This window comes from Columba livia, chromosome 4, assembly GCF_036013475.1.
Source record: "Columba livia isolate bColLiv1 breed racing homer chromosome 4, bColLiv1.pat.W.v2, whole genome shotgun sequence".
NCBI lineage: Eukaryota > Metazoa > Chordata > Aves > Columbiformes > Columbidae > Columba > Columba livia.
The window spans coordinates 14,468,079-14,487,464 of NC_088605.1; the positions used below are offsets into that span (position 1 = coordinate 14,468,079).

The 19,386-nt window shown below is 40.0% G+C and overlaps 1 protein-coding gene across 10 annotated transcripts in view; it reads right to left on the reverse strand.

Moving 5' to 3' along the window:
• The window catches only part of SLC2A9 (solute carrier family 2 member 9), a 123,253-nt gene that overhangs the window by 64,626 nt on the left and 39,241 nt on the right, over positions 1-19,386 (reverse strand). For all 10 annotated transcript variants that reach the window (XM_065060529.1, XM_065060535.1, XM_065060528.1 and 7 more), the window contains 2 exons: positions 18,552-18,697; positions 5,123-5,255 (listed from right to left, as the gene is read on the reverse strand). In XM_065060529.1, coding sequence (XP_064916601.1) covers positions 5,123-5,255; positions 18,552-18,697 — 279 coding nt within the window. The remainder of the gene's footprint in view (positions 1-5,122; positions 5,256-18,551; positions 18,698-19,386) is intronic.

Here is a 19,386-nt window from a genome sequence, read left to right on the forward strand (position 1 = left end):
CCAGATGCAGGACTCTACACTTTCCCTTGCTAAATTTCATTAGGTTATTCCCCGCCCAACTCTCCAGCCTGTCCAGGTCCCGCTGGATGGCAGCACAGCCTTCTGGTGTGTCAGCCATTCCTCCCAGCTTGGTGTCATCAGCAAACTTGCTGATAGTACACTCTATTCCCTCGTCTAAATCGTTAATGAATATATTGAATAATATTGGCCCCAGTACTGACCCCTGAGGCACTCCACTAGATACTGGCCTCCAACTAGACTCCGCACCATTGACTACCACTCTCTGGCTTCTCTCCTTAAGCCAGTTTGCAACCCACCTCACTACTCTATTGTCTAGACCACACCTCCTCAACTTAGCTGTGAGGATGCTGTGGGAGACTGTGTCAAAGGCTTTACTGAAGTCAAGGTAGACCACATCCACCGCTCTGCCATCATCCATCCACCTTGTTACATTCTCATAAAAGGCTATGAGGTTGATCAAGCACAACTTACCCTTGGTAAAGCCATGCTGACTGCCCCTAATAACCCTCTTATCCTTGATATGCCTTGAGATGGCACCAAGGATAAGCTGTTCCATTACTTTCCCAGGGACAGAGGTGAGGCTGACCGGTCTATAATTACCCGGGTCCTCCTTCTTGCCCTTTTTGAAGACTGGAGTGACATTTGCTTTCCTCCAATCCTCGGGCACCTCCCCCGTTTCCCAAGACTTGGCAAAGATGATGGAGAGCGGTCCAGAAATGACTTCAGCCAGCTCCCTCAGCACCCGCGGATGCATCCCATCTGGACCCATGGATTTATGGATGTCCAGACTATTTAATTGCTCCCTAACCCAGTCCTCATCGACTAAAGCAAACTCCTCCATTGACCTGGCTTCATCCGGGGTCTCAGGGGTACAGGGCTCCCCAGGACAGCCTCCAGCAGAGTAGACAGAGACAAAGAACGCATTCAGTAATTCTGCCTTCTCTGTATCTTCTGCCACCAGGGCACCCACCCCGTTCATCAGTGGGCCTGCATTGCCTCTGGTATTAGTTTTATCTGCTATGTATTTGAAAAAGTTCTTTTTGCTGTCCTTGACCCCTCTCACCAGCTGTAATTCTAAGGAGGCCTTGGCTATCCTAGCTGCCTTCCTACATCCTCTAACAGCAGCCTTATATTCTTCCCAAGTGGCCAGCCCCTGCTTCCACGACCTGTAAACTCTCCTTTTCTGCTTGAGCATACCCAACAGATCCCTATTCAACCACGCAGGCCTCCTGGCTCCCTTCCTTGACTTTCTTCGTGTGGGGATGCTCTGATCCTGAGCGTGGAAGAAGCAATCTCTGAATGCAATCCAGCTATCTTGGGCCCCTTTTCCTTCAAGCAGTCTTGCCCATGGGATTTCCCCCAGCAATTGCTTGAAAAGGCCAAAGTTAGCCCTGCTAAAGTCCAGGGTTGCAATTCTACTTGCTATTCTGTTCCTGCCACCCAAGATGCTGAACTCAACCATCTCGTGGTCACTGCAACCCAGGCAGCCCTCAACCCTTACTGCTTCGACCAGACCCTCCTTGTTAGTGAGGATGAGATCCAGCAGTCAGACACAGGATGGTGATCTCCAGGAGGACAAGCAGAGCTTGGCTGCTAGACTTGCTTTTGGCAGCAGACACACGGCACATCAGCCATGGTGTCCCAATGGCTAATCAGCCACACATCGGTGCACCAGCGTGCACCATTTGCACTGTGAGAAAGGGGAAAGCAGGGAACCGGGTAGAACCTGGTTAGTGGAGCTCAGGAGACATCACTCATCTGAGGCCTCGCTATTCCTGTGCTCATGGAGTAGCTGCTCTTGCGGTGGTGTGGCTTACGTTTGCACGTGAGGCCCGCCTGCTCTAAAATCATAGCTTCTCTTTTCTCCATCACTTACACATTTTGGTCCTTCTCCCTCTTTCAGTCTCTTATTTGACATTTAATGCATTATGCTGTTTTACACCTCTGCCAAAAAGAGAATGGGGCCGCTAGTATTTCAGTAGTTAGAGTCTGGTTTTCTCCTGAGGACAGAAGAAAAGGAAGGGATGAAAGCAGAAGCAGAACTCTGTGGAAACTCAATGACCTACATTATCCCACCAGATTTTTATTGCTCTAAAACAATTAAGAAGATTAATGTTGTCATCTCCATTTTAGAAGCTTTGACATGCACGTACATTTTAGAGTATTTTATAAAGACTAATGTAGTCATCTGCTTTAAATACAGCAGACCTTTTACAAATAACAGTTTTATATTTCTCCAACAAGATATAATCCACCGTGAAATGTATATTTGCATGAATAGCCTTGATCCATTGGGGGAAAGAAAAAGGATTTAGTCAGAAGACAGACTTCGACATTTCTGATATTAATATGCAGATTTAACCTAGGAGGCAAATAATTCAAAAGCATTATCATTAAAATGGAGAATACCACTTCGTCATTATACGGCTCACAAGCAGTACGTTTTTTTAATAACCCACAAACTCATCTGGTCTCCCAGAGAAGGTCTCTCAGACTCTCCCTCCTCCATTTTTGTAGATAATGCTAACATCCAGATGATTTTTTATGATTATTGATTCACAGTTATTCACCCTCTTATTTTTGTGAATTCCCCTCTACTCGCATTCATTATTCCACTGCATTACTCCAGATATCCGAGGCTTGGCTCATGCCTAACCTGGATTTCTCCAAGTGCTCTGGAGCAGGGCAAAGGGTTCCAAACCCCTGCACTTGGCTAACATCACTGGTGTCCTCTGCCCAGTCCTTGCATGGATCAGCCAAATTCCTTCCCCACCTGTACCCATGCTGAACAGAGATCCAAAGATACTAACACTTGCAAATCTACATTAGAAGAGGGGGGATTACAAAGCATGTGCAATGGTAAGAAATTTTCTTGTGTTCCTAACATGCTTCGTAATAAGGCATGTAGATACTTTACAGCACAGAAGTACAAGATGATGTGATATGCTGCCCCACAGGTAGATTTTATGGATCATTAAAAATGATGTTTAAAAACCATCCCTACCTATTTTGCAGCTGATACGCTACAGGCTACTTTGTTTGTGCAACAGGGTGGCCAGTTCTGGAAGCAGGGGTGCTTGATAGGCAAGGGCTGAGAGGGAAATTCAGGGGATGTTTACACCTCACTGCCCTACAGTCCTTTGCAAATCTCAGTCTACAAACAGCAGTCCCTGTTTTGAAAGCTCTGTTGACTACACTCAAAATTAGTTTCCCTCCGTACTACAACGTATATCAGTATTAATTTTTTATTTTAGAAGTGATCAAGTCCAAAAGGTTCTATCGACAAGCAGTTACTTTGAGAAGTTTTTTATTTCGGTCTCTTGTTTTTTTCTCAGAGTGCCTGAATTAATAGTCTTTAGGGCGGTTCCTGAAAGCTACTTTCTTGTAATCAGCAAGCCAGTTGCTACAGCTCATTTCCATTCAATTACCAAATAAGGTGTAACTTTGCTCTCCTGATGTCTTCTACTGCAAAATCCAACTCTAATGCTTCTAGATCAGCTTTCATATATTTCAGAACATGTACACTAAAGCATCCCAGACTTCAGCTGGCCCACCACCAGCAACAGTAAATGGTGTGAATTTCAAGGCAGGTGGTGTTATTTTACTGCCAATTTTTTACAATTTTTAAATTCTACTTATGTGAGGCCCAGCTTCACTGTCAGTGGGGAAGTTTCCAGGTTCTGTGGCAGTATTTCCAAGAGGTCCCTACAACAAGTGTGCCGTTACACAACAGCATTGCAGATACAGACTTTTTGCCAGCCATAGCTCCGGAAATACATTTATAATTTTCTCAGGTAAAAATGAGCCAGTTTAAACCTGGCACCCAAAGGTGTTTCTTCCCAGCCCAGCTGTGTTGCTGCAGAAGTTCCTACCTAAGGGCCAGCCCCAAGGTGCTTGGACCACAGCTGGCAAGCAAGCCCCTTCCTTTGCCACCCCTGGAAAAGCTGTTCTCTATCTCACCAAATCTCTGCTGATTCTGTAAAGCTAAAGTACTCTCCCCAAAGCCTATTTCTGTTTGCTCTCTCTCTTTTTTTTTAAACACTCTACTGGAGCTTTAAACACTTGACTCCAACATTAAACTGAGACAACATGAGAGTCTCTTCATTAGCGTGCCATTTCTATTTCAGGGTACTGATCAGAATAAAAAAGGACAGTTTTTCATTTCACAGTAGAAGAAACAGGATAGACTAAGTTGCATTAATTTAATGCTAAAAGATTATTAAATTTAAGTTTGACAATTTGCAGGTAATTTTGTAAGCAACTAGTTAGTGACTAAAAACATTAAGGGTTATATTCAAATAAAGTTTTCAGGAATAATTTTTAAAGCAGTTATGTTCTGAAAACAGTTTGGTATTATAATCAGGCTCTTTCCATCTTTGTACACCTCTATTTTCAGCATGTCCCTATAATTAGTAAAATCAAATTTTCAACATTCTCTCAGCCTTAACATTATGATATATTGGAACTTACAACTGACCATAGCAATATTACTGGGGCAGAGTATACAGCAGCTATCATCACACAAGCAAATTATTTTATACATACAACCTAAAGTAAGAACAAATTATTCTGGTCTGTGTCTGTGAAACTGCAGCAAGCAATATGGGAAGCACTGAAAATTTTCAGTTAAATAAGTGTATGGTGCTTTTATTGGATATACAAAGCTTATTGAGTTACAGAAACACATGGTCAAATGCAGAGACTACTGAACAAAACCCAGCAACAGAATCAGTGTTTTTACTAATCAGACTGCAAAGACTGTCGATAAGGGAGAGTCATGAAGATTGAAACCACCTTTCCCTCTCAAATGAACCCTGCGGATAGTGGCTGATGCACAACAGCAGAATGATTTGGTCAGATTTGTATTACCATGCACAATGCTATATAGGTTTGTTAGTTGGAGAATTTAATTTATTAAAAAAAAAAAAAAAATCTAAGCAAGAGTTACATTTAGACACACACAGACAAAAATATGAAAGAAAAATAATTGCAAAGAGAATCTTGCCGACTGGAATATTCTGGTTTCACTGATACCACAATTACTTCCAGCCTGCATCCCTACAATACACATCCTTTGTTGCAAGAAAGTAACACACCATACCTTTTTCTGCCTTGCTCTTGTTATGTTTTTCAAGTAGGAGGTAACGAGGACTTTCAGGAAGAAAAGGCAGAATCACGACTTGTATCAATGAAGGAACAATGATCGCTCCAAACAAGTAAGGCCATCGAGACTCCTGCAAAGTAATGCAAACATAAGTCAGTAATATTCTCTCATAGATACCTGGAAGAAAAATAGCTTTGATGGGAATTGCTGTAACTTTTCATTGTTCAACGTGTTGTGTCAGTGAGCAGAGTGATGTCTTCTGCCTGAGTTTAGTACGCAGTCTGAATACTTCCCTCTCCGATCACCTTACTCAATGGCCCAGGAAGACAACACAAGCCATCAGCTGACTGAGCATGGAAAGAGAGAGGCAGGAAAGCTGGAAAACAGCAATATATAGCATGTTTTTCCTCTCCTTCAGTGTCAACAACTATGCATGTAAAAATGTTATATATACTCAAATATATATTCTACAAGTCATCCCCACTCACGATAGTATCACTCATTAGTTTTAAACAGTACAACACTATTTTCATATAGTTACCTATACCAGCATGTTGTCTCTTAGTCTAATCTAACTGATCTCAAAAGAACAAGAACAAAAAACCCCATTTGGCTCAAGCCTCTAATCGTCATAGTATGGGTAAAATCCTGATAACTGTTCAGCTAATCCAGAGTTCAGCACAGTTTTGTGGTTCTTGGGGAAATGCAGACAGTGACCATTCAGCATTTCACAGCTGCTGGGAATGAACCAGCTCGGGCTGAGGTCTCACCAAAAGCCTCTTCTACTTGGAAAAACACAGTATTTGCCTTACAGGTACAAGTAACACACAGTCATGCAGTTTTCATTTCCATTGAGAACAGAGGACATATACAGTTCAACACAATTTAAGACAGTGATATAATTTAACAACATACAAGATACCTGGCTAACCAGAGGGAGGTTATCTTTATGAACATTTTCTCTTGCAACCATTGATTTCACCACTTAATCTGGTTTCCATGCTAATTTAAGTATAAAAAAGGTGTTTCACCTGTCCTCTTGCCCAAAATTATAGAATATCTCAAATCAGAAGGGACCCATAAGGATCATCAAGCCCAACTCCCTGCTCCTCGTAGGACTACCTGAAACTAAACCATATGAGTAAGAGCATTGTCCAGATGCTCCTTGAGCTCTGACAGGCTTGGTGCTGTGACCACTGGGGAAAATGTTCCAGTGACCAATCACCCTATCAGTGAATCACAGGACCTTAAAGACATCCTTTGGTTCTATGGTAGCATAACTAAGAATTATACATTACACTGTTTCCCACTCTGAATTAGCTAACCAAGCTCAGATGTTCAAATGGAACACTGATTGTCTTGTTCCCAAGTCCATGAAACAGAAAATACATTTTCTATTGCATTGCAAGTAATCTGCTGGAAGTCTCCAGCAAGCACCTGAAACACAAGAGCCATCTGCAGTATCTCCGCCAATGCAAAGCACGGATGGCTCCTCTCTGGTAAGTCCCCTATACGGAAGCCAGGCAGTTTTAACCTGCCAGAGCCCAGTTGTGGCACAGGTGAAGAGCACAAGGTGCTGCACTATCCAACACAATTTATAGGAATCTCTTCAACTACTAACAGGTTTCAACTTGACTTTGACAAGATACAACCTGACTTTGATAATTTTCTTTAAAATCAACTGAAACTAAGTTGTCAACATCCTCAAACATTCATTATTTAAAACCAGCTACAGAGGGTGACCTGAGCAAAGGTCTTTCAGGATAAGGCTTGGAAAGGCAGTATGGAGAGTTCTTGCCCTCTGGGCTTACTCTATGTACAGGACACTTTCAAGTAGCTGAGGGAGAAAGGTGTTGGCAGTATTATTTTCCCCTGCAAAATGGCCCTCACTCTGTTCCTGTTCTTAAGATGCCTTCTGTTCCAACTGAATGCCAAGATGAAATTTTTAGTAGTTTTCTCCAAGTTCAGCATTCATCTATTTAATTCAATGTTTTCTAATTTGAGATTTGGTTCTTAATTGAAAAGCCTGCTAAGACTTCAGTAGGCCTGCTGTTCAGGCATCATGTCTAGCACATTTTCAAAAGCTTGGCTAGATCAAAGACAGGTTGTGCTGCATCTGGCTGACTGAGCTCCAAGAGAAACTGGGGGGTTGGATCCTGTCCCTTCATCAGAATGAATCCACCCATTCAGAGCTCACATTTCGCTAAACGGAGCTGGATAAATTTCATTTCAACATCATTTTACACAGTAAAATCAAAGGTCAAAAGCACCCAAACTACTTCCTGCTGATAGTTTGTATTTCACATTCTCCCACTTCAGCAATGCCATTGCTAAAGCACAATGTACTGCACAGTACATGATGTAATCCAAGCCCGGAACCCAAACTGGAGCCTGAGATAACTCAGTAACTCTCAGGCATGTGCCCTTTAAGTGACAGGGGTTTTTGTTTGGTTGGCTGTTGTTGTTTGTGTTTTATTTGGTTGCTTTTGTTTGTTTGTTCTTTTCTAAATCTCCTGGGATGGGAAAACAACTTGAAAAAGGGGTTTTTCAACCAATTCAAAAACTCAAGGTTATGAGTCTTACTTATGAGTCTTACTAAGAGCCTCAATTACCATGGGGACTTCTAGATCCTATTTCTTAATTTCATTTTTTTTTAAATGGAGTAGAGTGGAGAACTTTACGTATCATAGGAGAATCGAGAGCAGTTAACAATCTGCAAAAAAATTAGCTTCAGTCTTATTTTAAAAATTAGAAAATTAAACATAGATTAAGACTTTTAGAAAAATTAATAAATCACATGAACAAAATAGGTACCTGCTTTTAAAGAATAACTTAAGAAAACAGGTGGTATAGCTGATCAGTTTTATCCTACGGAAGCAGACATTTCTTTCACACAAAGTCATCAAAAAATCCATTGTCTTATTTAACCTCTATCATTATATCCCATAATATAAATACACTTGCTGTGTACCATATAAAAAGGTTTATAGGACGTTAGGATGTTAGAACTTTTCACAACACTTCTAGATAAAAATCTTACACTCTTGATCAGCACATTGTATTTCCTGTAGGTATTTTCCACAATGCCAAAAACACCTTTTCAAGGAAAAAAAAAAAAGCCACTTCTCTATATTGTTGTTATTAACGTTCTGCCAATCCATGGAGAAATACTTGGAATAAGCTTCCACCCCTTTTAAAGCCTCGCATAGCATATCGTTTTTCAGTCGGTCACATTTCTCTCAAATAACTCTTCTGAAGGTGTTATTTTGAAACAGCTATGAACCAGACTGAACTTCTGAACTTATTCTTCATGATAAAAAACAGACCTTGACAGTATAATAAAAAGCCCTCTATTTTCACTGCATAAGACACCGAGCTTCCTCTATGAAAAATTCTGGTTTACTTTTTATTACACTAACTTTTAAAACTTCAAGGTAAAAAAATAATAAATATGTTCCAACTTGCTATTTCTGGCATGAGTGGATCAGTAAGTCATTGAAATCAAAGGCAACATCTCCATTCATTTCAAAAGGTTTCAGATGATCTCTATTCAATGCTATAGAACAAGTGTTCTATTTGCTTTTCTCTTCATTTACATTATCCATGTTCAAATTCTTCATCCCACTACAGAAAAGAAACAGGAGGACTAGAATTAGTTTAAAAGGTCCATTAAAAGAAAAGAAAAGAAAAAGCTACATTTGTTGGTCTGAAAGTATAAAATACAAATTGCTGAAAATCAAGTTGAATTAGACCCTACGAAGAGAAGGAAAGGATACAGAGAAAAGAGGGGTTCCTCAACTTCTTTAGGAGGACATAGGACAGGATACAAACTTGGACTATGCTCAGAAGCCATAACAAGGTAAAGGCAGAAGACAGCGTAGGCTTGACTTAGAAGACACATCAGCATTTTACCTCAGCTGTCATCAGTAAGGAGAAGCACACAGGCGCTACTGAGAGAATGAAAGCAGCCACATCCCATTTTATCTAAGGAAAAACTTAAAAGAGCATTAAATATTTTAATTACAGGGGACTTGACTCATCACCTGCTCAGAATCACTACAAATAACATGTCAAGATGGTAAGATTTTAATTTTGAACTGTCACATTATGGATATTTGCTTAGGCTGGAGCATGAAAAACCCAACCTTGATCTATTTACAAAAGACAGTTAAACAGTAGAGTGATTTTGACAGCTACAGACTCATTCAAAGGTTGATGTAATAAAGTGCAAAGCTGCAAAAATACAAGGCGGGGGGTGCAAGAAATGTATAAAGCATGACATGGATTTACCAACTCTAAATTAGACAAGATCAAGTTCTGCTGGAATACAGTAAAGCAAAGGTTACCATGTCAGCGAATAATCAGCTAAAATGCAGAAAATTGAACTTACTTTAACAATTAAAAGGTGGAAAAGAAACTGGCATGGGCAAATGTCAACAGGCACTGCTGAGAGCTGAACTACACGTCCGTATTAAGTCCAGTGACTTCTTTAAGCATGGTTACATGTAATATTTTCACTAATTAGGAAGATTTTGGTAAAATTTGAAAACACTTTCAACACAGAAAAGGCTAAGACTATGCATATATATATATATATATAAATTAAAAAGGGAGAACTGAATCCTCGACGGTATGATACAGAGATGTAGGAAGAAGTGCTGTACTGCCCTATACATAGGCACTCTTTTTTGGAAAGATCTACTGAGAACCATTAACTATTTCAGTACGAGATGAATAACAGCATCAAAAAGATCAAGTAAGGAAATACATGGCTTCCATGAGCTCTACTCTCTCTCTAAGTAATTTTATTTATTTACAAAGCATAACCTGGAGATGCATCCCAGTGTCCCATTCCCAACTGAGTATCAACCAGTACACCACAGTCAGGCTCCTTGTTTGTTCTCTGCCCTGAGTTTGCTTTTCTCTGCTGTGGAGACCCCCATGTTCCGCTGAGCATCCCTGACCCCAGCTGCCCCAGGGCATGTTTCCCACATCTCTGCCTCCTGCCTCTTCCAGAGCCACAGGGGAAATTCCTGCACCCAAACACCTCCTGGGAAGCCGCCTGCACACGGGGTGACACAGGGCACTGCCCAGAGGATAAAAATACTCTCCCTTTTTCTCATTCAGTGCACAGGATAAACTGTGATCTCTCAGTGACTGTTTTATTTTACCTGTCACTATCACAAACTCCTTTAAATATGAAATCTGGAATTAATTCCTTAGGGGTGTGGAGTTATGATATGTTTACTACAGCACGGAACGCCTTACAAACAGTAATTAGGTTTTTTGTATAGAGCCCTTCTCATGTAGAGCACCATATTTTACCCCTTTTATATGTGGTGAACAAAGAGACAAAGGCCTATTGCACCCAATGCAAGACACTAAAGAAGTCCAGGAACTGGTGATTTGGCAGTCTCTTCAAGTTCCTATAAAGAAGCAAGAACACATTTAAAACTTTAGTCTGGCAAAAAAGCGCACAGCCAAAAAGAATTACACCTAGTATAATTGCTAAATGTCCTGAAGTATCTTGCCTTGCCTCCAACTGCAGGCCCAGGAGTATATGGGTCTCTGGGGCTTTCTGTGTCTCATCTGTCAGTCCCACAGAGATAACCAAGGTACCCTAGAGCATCAAAATGATACTATATACTTCTGTTCAAGTAATTGTATCTTATCCTCTTTAGTAGAGGTTTGACACAAAAATTTCATATCAGAAATATTCCATTTGCCCCACAAAATAATCAAATCCCTGCTCAAAACAGACTGAGTAGGCTCACGTGGGTGTGTGAAGATGAGAAGACTGCAGAAGTCAAGCATTTCTCTCTTAATCTGTTACTGTGTCACAGAAAACACTCCTAAATGTAAAGAACAACCTCACAGGCTTGGGGCCAATGACGGAAAAAGCATTGAGATAGAACTGATTTATTTGCATTATTGCATTCTCTTTTTCTTCCTTGAGGCAAGGGTAGGCCACAGTGGAGATGATCATGAGGCAGCTGAGAAATTAGTATTTCTCCTGTATCTCAGGCTTCATACCAGCTACTCACCTAAAGTACAGACAGTTACCTTCCTCTTACCTTCCTCATGCCCCATCAAACCCCGCTCTGCCACCTCCTCTGCTGCAGAGCAGGACACTAACCTCCCTGTCTAACAGCTGCATCTCTTTTGGATACGATTTTCTCATTACATGACCATTCCTGCAACCCACTTCTGTCAAAATATATTTTAATAACAGAGTTATGAATTGCTTGCCTTCTTATTTAAAACAAAGGCAACCCAGATAGTACATATATTTCAACTCTGTTCTGTACCCACATGGGTATTTATTTGTATAGGTCACTACTGCAGACACAGCTCTGACAACAAGATTACTCAAGTCTCAGTGTCTTCCCAGGTATTAAACAGTACCTGAAGTTACCAGACTTAAGGCTGTACAATCCTAATCTAAAATTCACAGAAGTGACTGGAAGATTTTTGTTACTGAGTAAACCACCTTTAGATCAGGACTTAAAACAGCCTTGAAAGTGGTTGGTGTCCAAATCCCATGACATTCTGCCCATTGAATTGCACGTTAGATCATGTTGTACATATTGAGAGGGAGAATTAAAGTGTCTTTTAGAAGTTCCCAAGATGCCTTTTGGTCCAACATTTTACTGGAGTAGTAACTAGCTTTTTACTGAATACCTGAATGGCATAATTTGTCTTCATTGCTTATTCACTTCTGAGAAATGTAAACACTTCTGTGAAAATCAACATGAAATGGTGAGCTTTCAAATGGGATTATTATTAGCAGCCACCATATATACTTGAGCTTCTTTAGAAATATCAGAGGTATACTGGAGCTATGCAAAATTTCTGACAAAACTTCCTTTCAGCTATGCATGTAGACTCAGGTTAATTTCCACAAACAATAAAATACAAAACAGTACACTAAAATAATTGAAGTGGATAAGATTCAGTTCCTCAAACACAGGCATATAGTATTGTTCTGATGCCCTAGAGTACCTCAGATGTCCCTGTGGGACTGGGAGATGTGACACACACAACTCCAGAGACCTGCATCCTCCTGGGGCTGCAGTGGAAGGTGAAGCATGAAAATGTTTTGAATCATCACAAACAGGACACTTTGAGAATTAGAGTGATTCTGGAAAACACTAAACTAGTGGATGCTTTTGTCCTACTCTAACAGAAGCTGCAAACACTTTTTTGTATTCTGTAAAGAGCACGCACCCATGAGGCACAAGCTGCTTTCATTTCCAAGATGCTTCATGCAGTGACAAGAGTTCACCTGTGTTAAGTTCTCCCTTGTCTCTTATTGCCACAAGAGCTCTTGGTTCTATATTCTGAAATAAATTCTCAGTCGTATGTTGCAACATGAATATATTTAACTATAGTCACTATCATGGCTCAAGGGGAAGATAAACATATAGAACAAAAGAGCCCACAGAAAAATATGAGGAAACGGGTTGATTCACACTTTGTGTTACCATGCCGATGTGTAAGATTCAAGAGCATCTCCAACGGATCATTTTGTCTTTGGTGTCCACCTGCAGGCTGCAGGTCCCCAGAACAATTCTGAATTGATTTATTTTCTCATCTATAATTTACTGACAGCTTTTAAGGAATCCTTGAATCTCAGTCAAGAGTCTTAGGAAGAAGGATCAGTAAAAAAAAAAGATAGAGAGAAACAAGGGAAAAAAGACAATAAAAAAATGAAGATTTGACAAGTAAAATCAAAGCTTAGTTTTCAGAACAGCCTTCAGCTGCACAAGCTGTACAACTACCTGTTCCATCACTGTCTATTTCAGTGCAAGTGAGAGAGTCCTTCTAAAAAGAAGTTGGTAAAGTAAAATGAAAAATTCCTGTATAAACTTTCCTAAATGCACAACTATCTATCACTTCAAGTATATGATTTTAAGAGGTCTTCCAAAAAAATATTAGAATTTGATGTTGCATCTACAGAAGTTCTTAGTTTGATTTAAAGTAAAAATAAAAATTAAAAAAATAATCACAACTATTCCTTAGCAAGGTCCACTTGGATAAAGAAGAGCTAACTTGAAAGGGACTCATCACATCAATTTTGTACCTTACTGGAGATATAGTACAGCATCTATGAAGTTCATTAGTCCTTTCCCAAATTTAGTTCATTTTGCTGTAGAAATTGGTATTTGTATCAACAGCAGAATAGCTTTGCTAAAATAATCAGTTCTAGGAGAAGGACAGCTTGGCCAGTATCAACATGTGTCACAGACTTCTTTTGCAGCTAACTAGTTTTTTTTAAACAGGTAATATCCAGCCAGATATACATTAAAACTTCTCAAATTCCTCAAAAAAGTGGAATGTAAAAGTGGAATGTAATTCATGTTGCTTCAATGACAAAGACAACACCCAATAAATAAATTTTGTAACCATAACCACTTACACAACAGTTCTGCAACGGGGCAGATTCCAAAGGTGTTTACCAAAAAAAAAGGAAAAAAAGGAAATCTAGACAATGTGTATCATTTAAAAGATAAATTCTGAGTCCTCTCTGGTGTACTTTGTTTTGTATTACTTTAAGTATTAACCCAGCACAGGGTTGTCCATAAGAGCTGCTGAGCCTTAACTCAGCCTCCTCTCCTCAAGAAGCCACTTCCTATCTCTGATCATTGATGTTTCCTCCTGTATCTTGTATTGCTCGATTACACGCTTTTTAAAGCAGGATGACCAAAACCACCTGCAACCCTCGAGAGATGGACACATCAGGAATTTTACAGTTTTTCTGTTTCCTCTACTGTTGTTTGTTTTTTGGTTTGGTTTGTTTTTTTTGGGGGGGAGGTGTTTGTTTTGTTTGCTCATTTCTTGTTTGTTTGTTTTGTTTTCTAAAAACACCTACAGCAGCAATAGGGATTATTCAGAAAGTGTGGCACTAAGAAGTCTTAGGACACAAGTATAGCAAGGGGTTTAGGATGACGTACTATCCACTATGGAATAGTGCAATATAGTTAGATCAGCTTGTGGGCAACATGACATAGAAACACTTGAAATGGATAAATAGCAGTTTTCAAAGTAAACAAAATCTATTTATCCACTGGCCTACCTATGGTAAACAGCCGTTCTGGTCAGAGAAGCAGCTGGAGCAGCTACTGGGGCCAACTCTGGGTGCATCAACTACAGCTTGACAAAACCTGACACACCATGGGAAAAGGGGCTCAAAGCACAAGTCTGATGAAAAAATGGCAAAAGGCACCAATTCCAGTTTTATGTGTGCTGAATACACATGCATGCTGTGAAACTTTTTTTTCTCCCCTTTCTCATATCTGTACACATACAAAGAAGATACTGAGGCTCAATGTATAAAAAAAAAGTGATTAATTTAATAACTGTGGCAAATGTATTCATAAACTAAATCCTCTGTCATTTAAGGAAAGAATAAGTCCCTCTTCAGTACACAAGCTGAAGCAATAGAAGAGATGGCCCTGTGGTCTACAACACTTACAAGTTACTACTCTAAGTAGTAACAGAGGACAGGACATTACAAAGTAGTACCTAAAGTAGTAACCTAAAGTGGTAACATGGAGCAGGACACCACATGCAGGAGGAACTGGGTGAGTCAGAGAGATACCTCAGATACAAGGAATATGCCAGAATCAGGCCAGACAATATTCCCCTAAGAGAGTAAGCGTAAATTTGAACTTTCAAAACTGAAGTTGACAATGCCTTTGCTTTGCAGGGTGCAACCTGTCAGGAAAATGGGCTGGGTGATTAAATTGCAGAATCACAGAAACAGAGAGAAAGGAAACACCTGAAGGGCTGTGTCTGAAGAAGTAGCAGGTCTGAAACAGTTCTTCCTTATGTTAATATCGGGATTTTTCCTTCAGTCAGATGTATGGAAAGCTGCACATGCTATACAATCAAAAACACCCTAAATTAAATAATCTTATAGGCAGTAGCAATGACTCGGTGCCCACATTACGGCAGATAACATGACTGCACTCCTGTGGGCCAGCACTAAGTTGTCATCTACAGTTGCCATGGCTTCCCGAAGGATTCAGGGCTCTGGCTTATAGAAGGCTAAAACAAGACATCAGTACATGGAGACAAGCACAAATCTCTCAGCAGTCAGGGTGGTGGAGAGGAGGACACCAGCACATAAAGTGGTCTTCATAAATAAAAGATCACTGAAAAATCACTTTGGGGCTGCTTAACCTGCTTGACACAAAAAGCAGGACTTTCTGAATTGCCTCAAGTAACATTCAGTGCTTCAGAGGCATTTCTATCACACATCCACATTCAAAGGAACACTGTTGTGTTCCATAACAGAGGACACTATCAATTAGGTTGTTAATAAAGGCTTGTAATGCTATGTCCAACAGCCTACAGAAATACCTTCCTTTCCCGTGGAAAGATGTCTACCGAACCACTGAAAGCAACAACCTCATATAATCCAGATAAAGGCATCGAGCTCCAATTTAAATTTTCTGCTCACGCTACTTCAGCTGGGAATCTGTTTGAAAAATCACTATGCTGAATTTCAGCATGCAATTACTCATGGAGGATTTATAAAAAGTTATTCTTGTTGTAATATTGTCCTAGAGATTAAGCCACTCTGCCCCCTCTGTAGTAGTTTGATCTCATGTTAACACAGTTTCGTCAGTTCCTCTCCTTTCCCTTTATTTACCTGGCCACACGAGCAATGGTGCTGTCATCTGCACTTAAAAGACAGACCCTTGGCCATGCCTGCAGCCCTCCCCATGTCCACTCCTGTTCCAGTCTCCTCCAGCGAGATGCCCACCTCAATCTTTGTCCGTCCGTTCTTCAAAACCATCACTGCTTAGATACTACGGTTAATAACGTCTTTGATATTTGCTCAATTTACAAGTTACAGAAACATGACAGAGCTCTGGGGGAAATTGTTATGAAACCATAACAGATGTATTTGTAACTAGTATTATTTACAACCAATTCTGATAGAAACAAGCGACCAACCACAGAGCAACAAAAAAAATACACCCACAAGGTTTTAAGGCACAATCATTAAAAAGCTGGACATAGTTAGACAGACCCCACAAAGGTGTTTGTCTATATGCCATTGCAAGCAGTTGCACAGAATGGTGACTGCTGGCGACAAGCTCCTACTGATCAAAACTTTCCTGTCTATTTGCTTTAAACAATTTATGAATTTTACAAAGGTAGAATTATACTACAAATTGGCATATTACAGAATGGCTGAAGTGTAACACAAATGACCTCAGCCTTCTGAGGAAAGCAAGGGTTTGCTTTCCAGTTACAGATGAAATCAATGAGACACCATGAATGCACAGCTGTCTCCAAAACAGGGTAGCTGTGAATCTGGAATACTGGCCGCACTTCAAATGCAAACCAGCTTTCTCCAACAGAATAAAAGGGACCAAAAAAAATAATATGGGAATTATTTGATAAGCAGCTCCTACATCATTAATGAACATGACATAGAGAGAAGCCCACAACGAGAAAATAGACTGCAAATGTCTTGAACCTACGTTTTAACTTGATCAAACAAAGTGAGATAAATTTGAGCAACGTGTTCGCTGGGGAGAGGAGAGAGGAAAGTGTTGCAAGCACTAAAGAACTCAGGATAAGGACACCATGTTTGCTGCCTCCCAGCTTCAACAGGAGTGACCTCATCACATGTACCTGCTGCAGAAATGTCCTCTGGCAGCGACTGCTGTTCTCCGCAAAAGTCCCACTGATTTCAATGGGAACCACAGGAAGCTAGGGAAGAAAACCCTGGCCTGACTGAAGCCAACAGAAATTTTGATAAAGCCTTCGAAGAAAGATAAGGCTGCACTAGGGAATCATATTTCAAACAGCCTGAGGTTTCCCCTCAGTGCTAAATTTTATTAATATATTAAACAGAAAATACACCCATGTATTTGATCGGAAAATACAAGCGGGCTCCAATACCTCTACTAGAAATATGCTAATTCACACCAGCCAAAACTTTGCTACTTCTACATGCTGATGTTACCCCTCTTGAAAATAACTAATGCTACAGATAAAGCATATTTCTTCTTACATAAATTAATGGCTATCTTTAATAGTGTAATATTAATTAACCACATACTAAAGTAGGTTGTAAAAGCAGAAACGCAACCTCCATAATTTGGAGTGACAACACTTGGGAAGGAGGGAAGGGAAGAAGAAAAAAAGGAGCAAGAATGTGTTGAAACCAAGGAAAAAGTATTTCCTATTCAAAATATCTGAAAGACTTAACAGGGAAATAATAATTTTCAAGACACCTCACCTTCAAAATATACATGTTTCAAAAAAAACAAACACCCCTACTACATAATGGCTGACATATATTCTAAGCAGTTGAATGAGCCTCTTGACATTTAACACACTCGTTTGTAACAGACCAACTTTCAAAGCAAGAGAAGAGATATCTGTAGAAGCCACAATGACAGTCAGTGAAAGCCATTTTAAGCTTTTGCCTAAAATCTGTTGCTTGTGGGGGCAGGCATAGTATTGTGTCCTTCAATAAAGGATAAGTTTAATCAAACCATTGCCTTTAGGAGAGCTGGACAGGGTAAGTGAGCCCAAGGATAAAAGGACAGAATAGGAGAGCTGGTCAGACAAAAATAAAAAGTGTCAGGGAGGATGGTACCATATATTTACAAAGTACTTGAATTTGGATAGACACAGGGGGACAAGCTCTCCTCACTTATCAACTGTTTACTACTTTTGCTTGGCTGTCAGAAGGGATTCTTAGTTCAGGTTTCACTGTGAGAGGATTGCCACAGATTATTCCTCCACACTGCTTTTAAGATTCATCTCCAGACAAAAAGTATTTCCAAGTGCCAGCCTGAATAAACCTAGACTTCATTTATTCAGAGTAATGCCGACATCCAGTGGCCACCAAGTTAATCTCAGTCTACGACAGCAAGATAACCTTTTTTATGGGAACAAATAATCTCTTTCCATAAAGGTATAAATTAACTCTGTTATTTCACCTCCTAGTCTAAAAGTAGGATTGCATTACAAGCAGCATTAAAAATACTGGACAACATTCTTTGTATTCAGGTTCTCAAACAAACTCTAACTTCTATCTCACTTTGAAAAATTATAAATGAAATATGCATAAACTCTTAAGCACTTCCATGATACTCAAGGAAACTGGAAACCAGCAAAAGTAAATGTACATCAAGAAAGGGAGGGCGTGGGAAAACCTGCATATGCACACACACAAACTGCTCAAGCTGTTAAAGCTGCTTGCCACGTCTACCAAACTCAGTCACACATACACGCTTTTAAAAGATATGGAAGAAACCACTTTTCAAAGTGCTTCAAAACAAAAAAAGGAATGTTTCGCTTTTCCACTTTTGTAAGGAACTCAGTCAAAACATGAAAACAGCCATTTTTAAGCATGCTTGTGTTCTTTCACAGAAAACATCTGTTAAATACTTACTTGCCCAAATATTTCTGGCAGCCCCAAAACTTGACCAGTAAAAACACCAACACAGATGAAAATTGCTGTGACCTGACCCAATGAACCACGGATTTCCTTAGGAGATATTTCACTTAAATACATGGGAAGGGCACTCAGAGAAATGCCTGTGAAGGAAGGAAAACGTCACAGGTTAAGTCAGATCGCCTTTTCATTATATCAGGTATGAAACAAATACCTATTGAAAGGAGTCTGAGTGCTAATCTGCTCACAAGATCAGCATAAAAACAAGCAGAGAACAGATCTGTATCTATCCACAGATAATATGAGTTATGTTCTCTGTATGTCTAATTACTCTTGCACCATTTAATAACCATGGGACTGATTATCTGTTACAGATCTACAGTGATGTGTGTAGGCTGCTATTTGATGGAAGCACAAAGGTTACTCAAAGATGAGAATCATCAGGAGGATGGATTTTATGATCTATATTTGCACATCCCAAAGCAAGCACAGTGTTAGCACTGGGCCAGGTAAGGAAAAACAAAATAACCATGTGTCAGGCAGAGAAAGCAGACACTGTCAGATGAAATATTTTTACTGTAAATGGTATTAGCAGATGCTCCTCTCAATACAGGCTTATAGCTGCAAAGAACACTTAAAAGCAGGCATAAAATAAGGGTGAGAATGCTGCTCAAAGCCAGGAGAAAACAAATGCTTGACCCTGGTTACTATATTGACAATATTTACACAGCTCAAGAAGTTGGGTCATTGAGTGGTAATCTGAGACCAAAATTAGCAGTCAGCACCAAAACTACCCATGAACTTTACATCGCAAGTGACAGACACAACCACT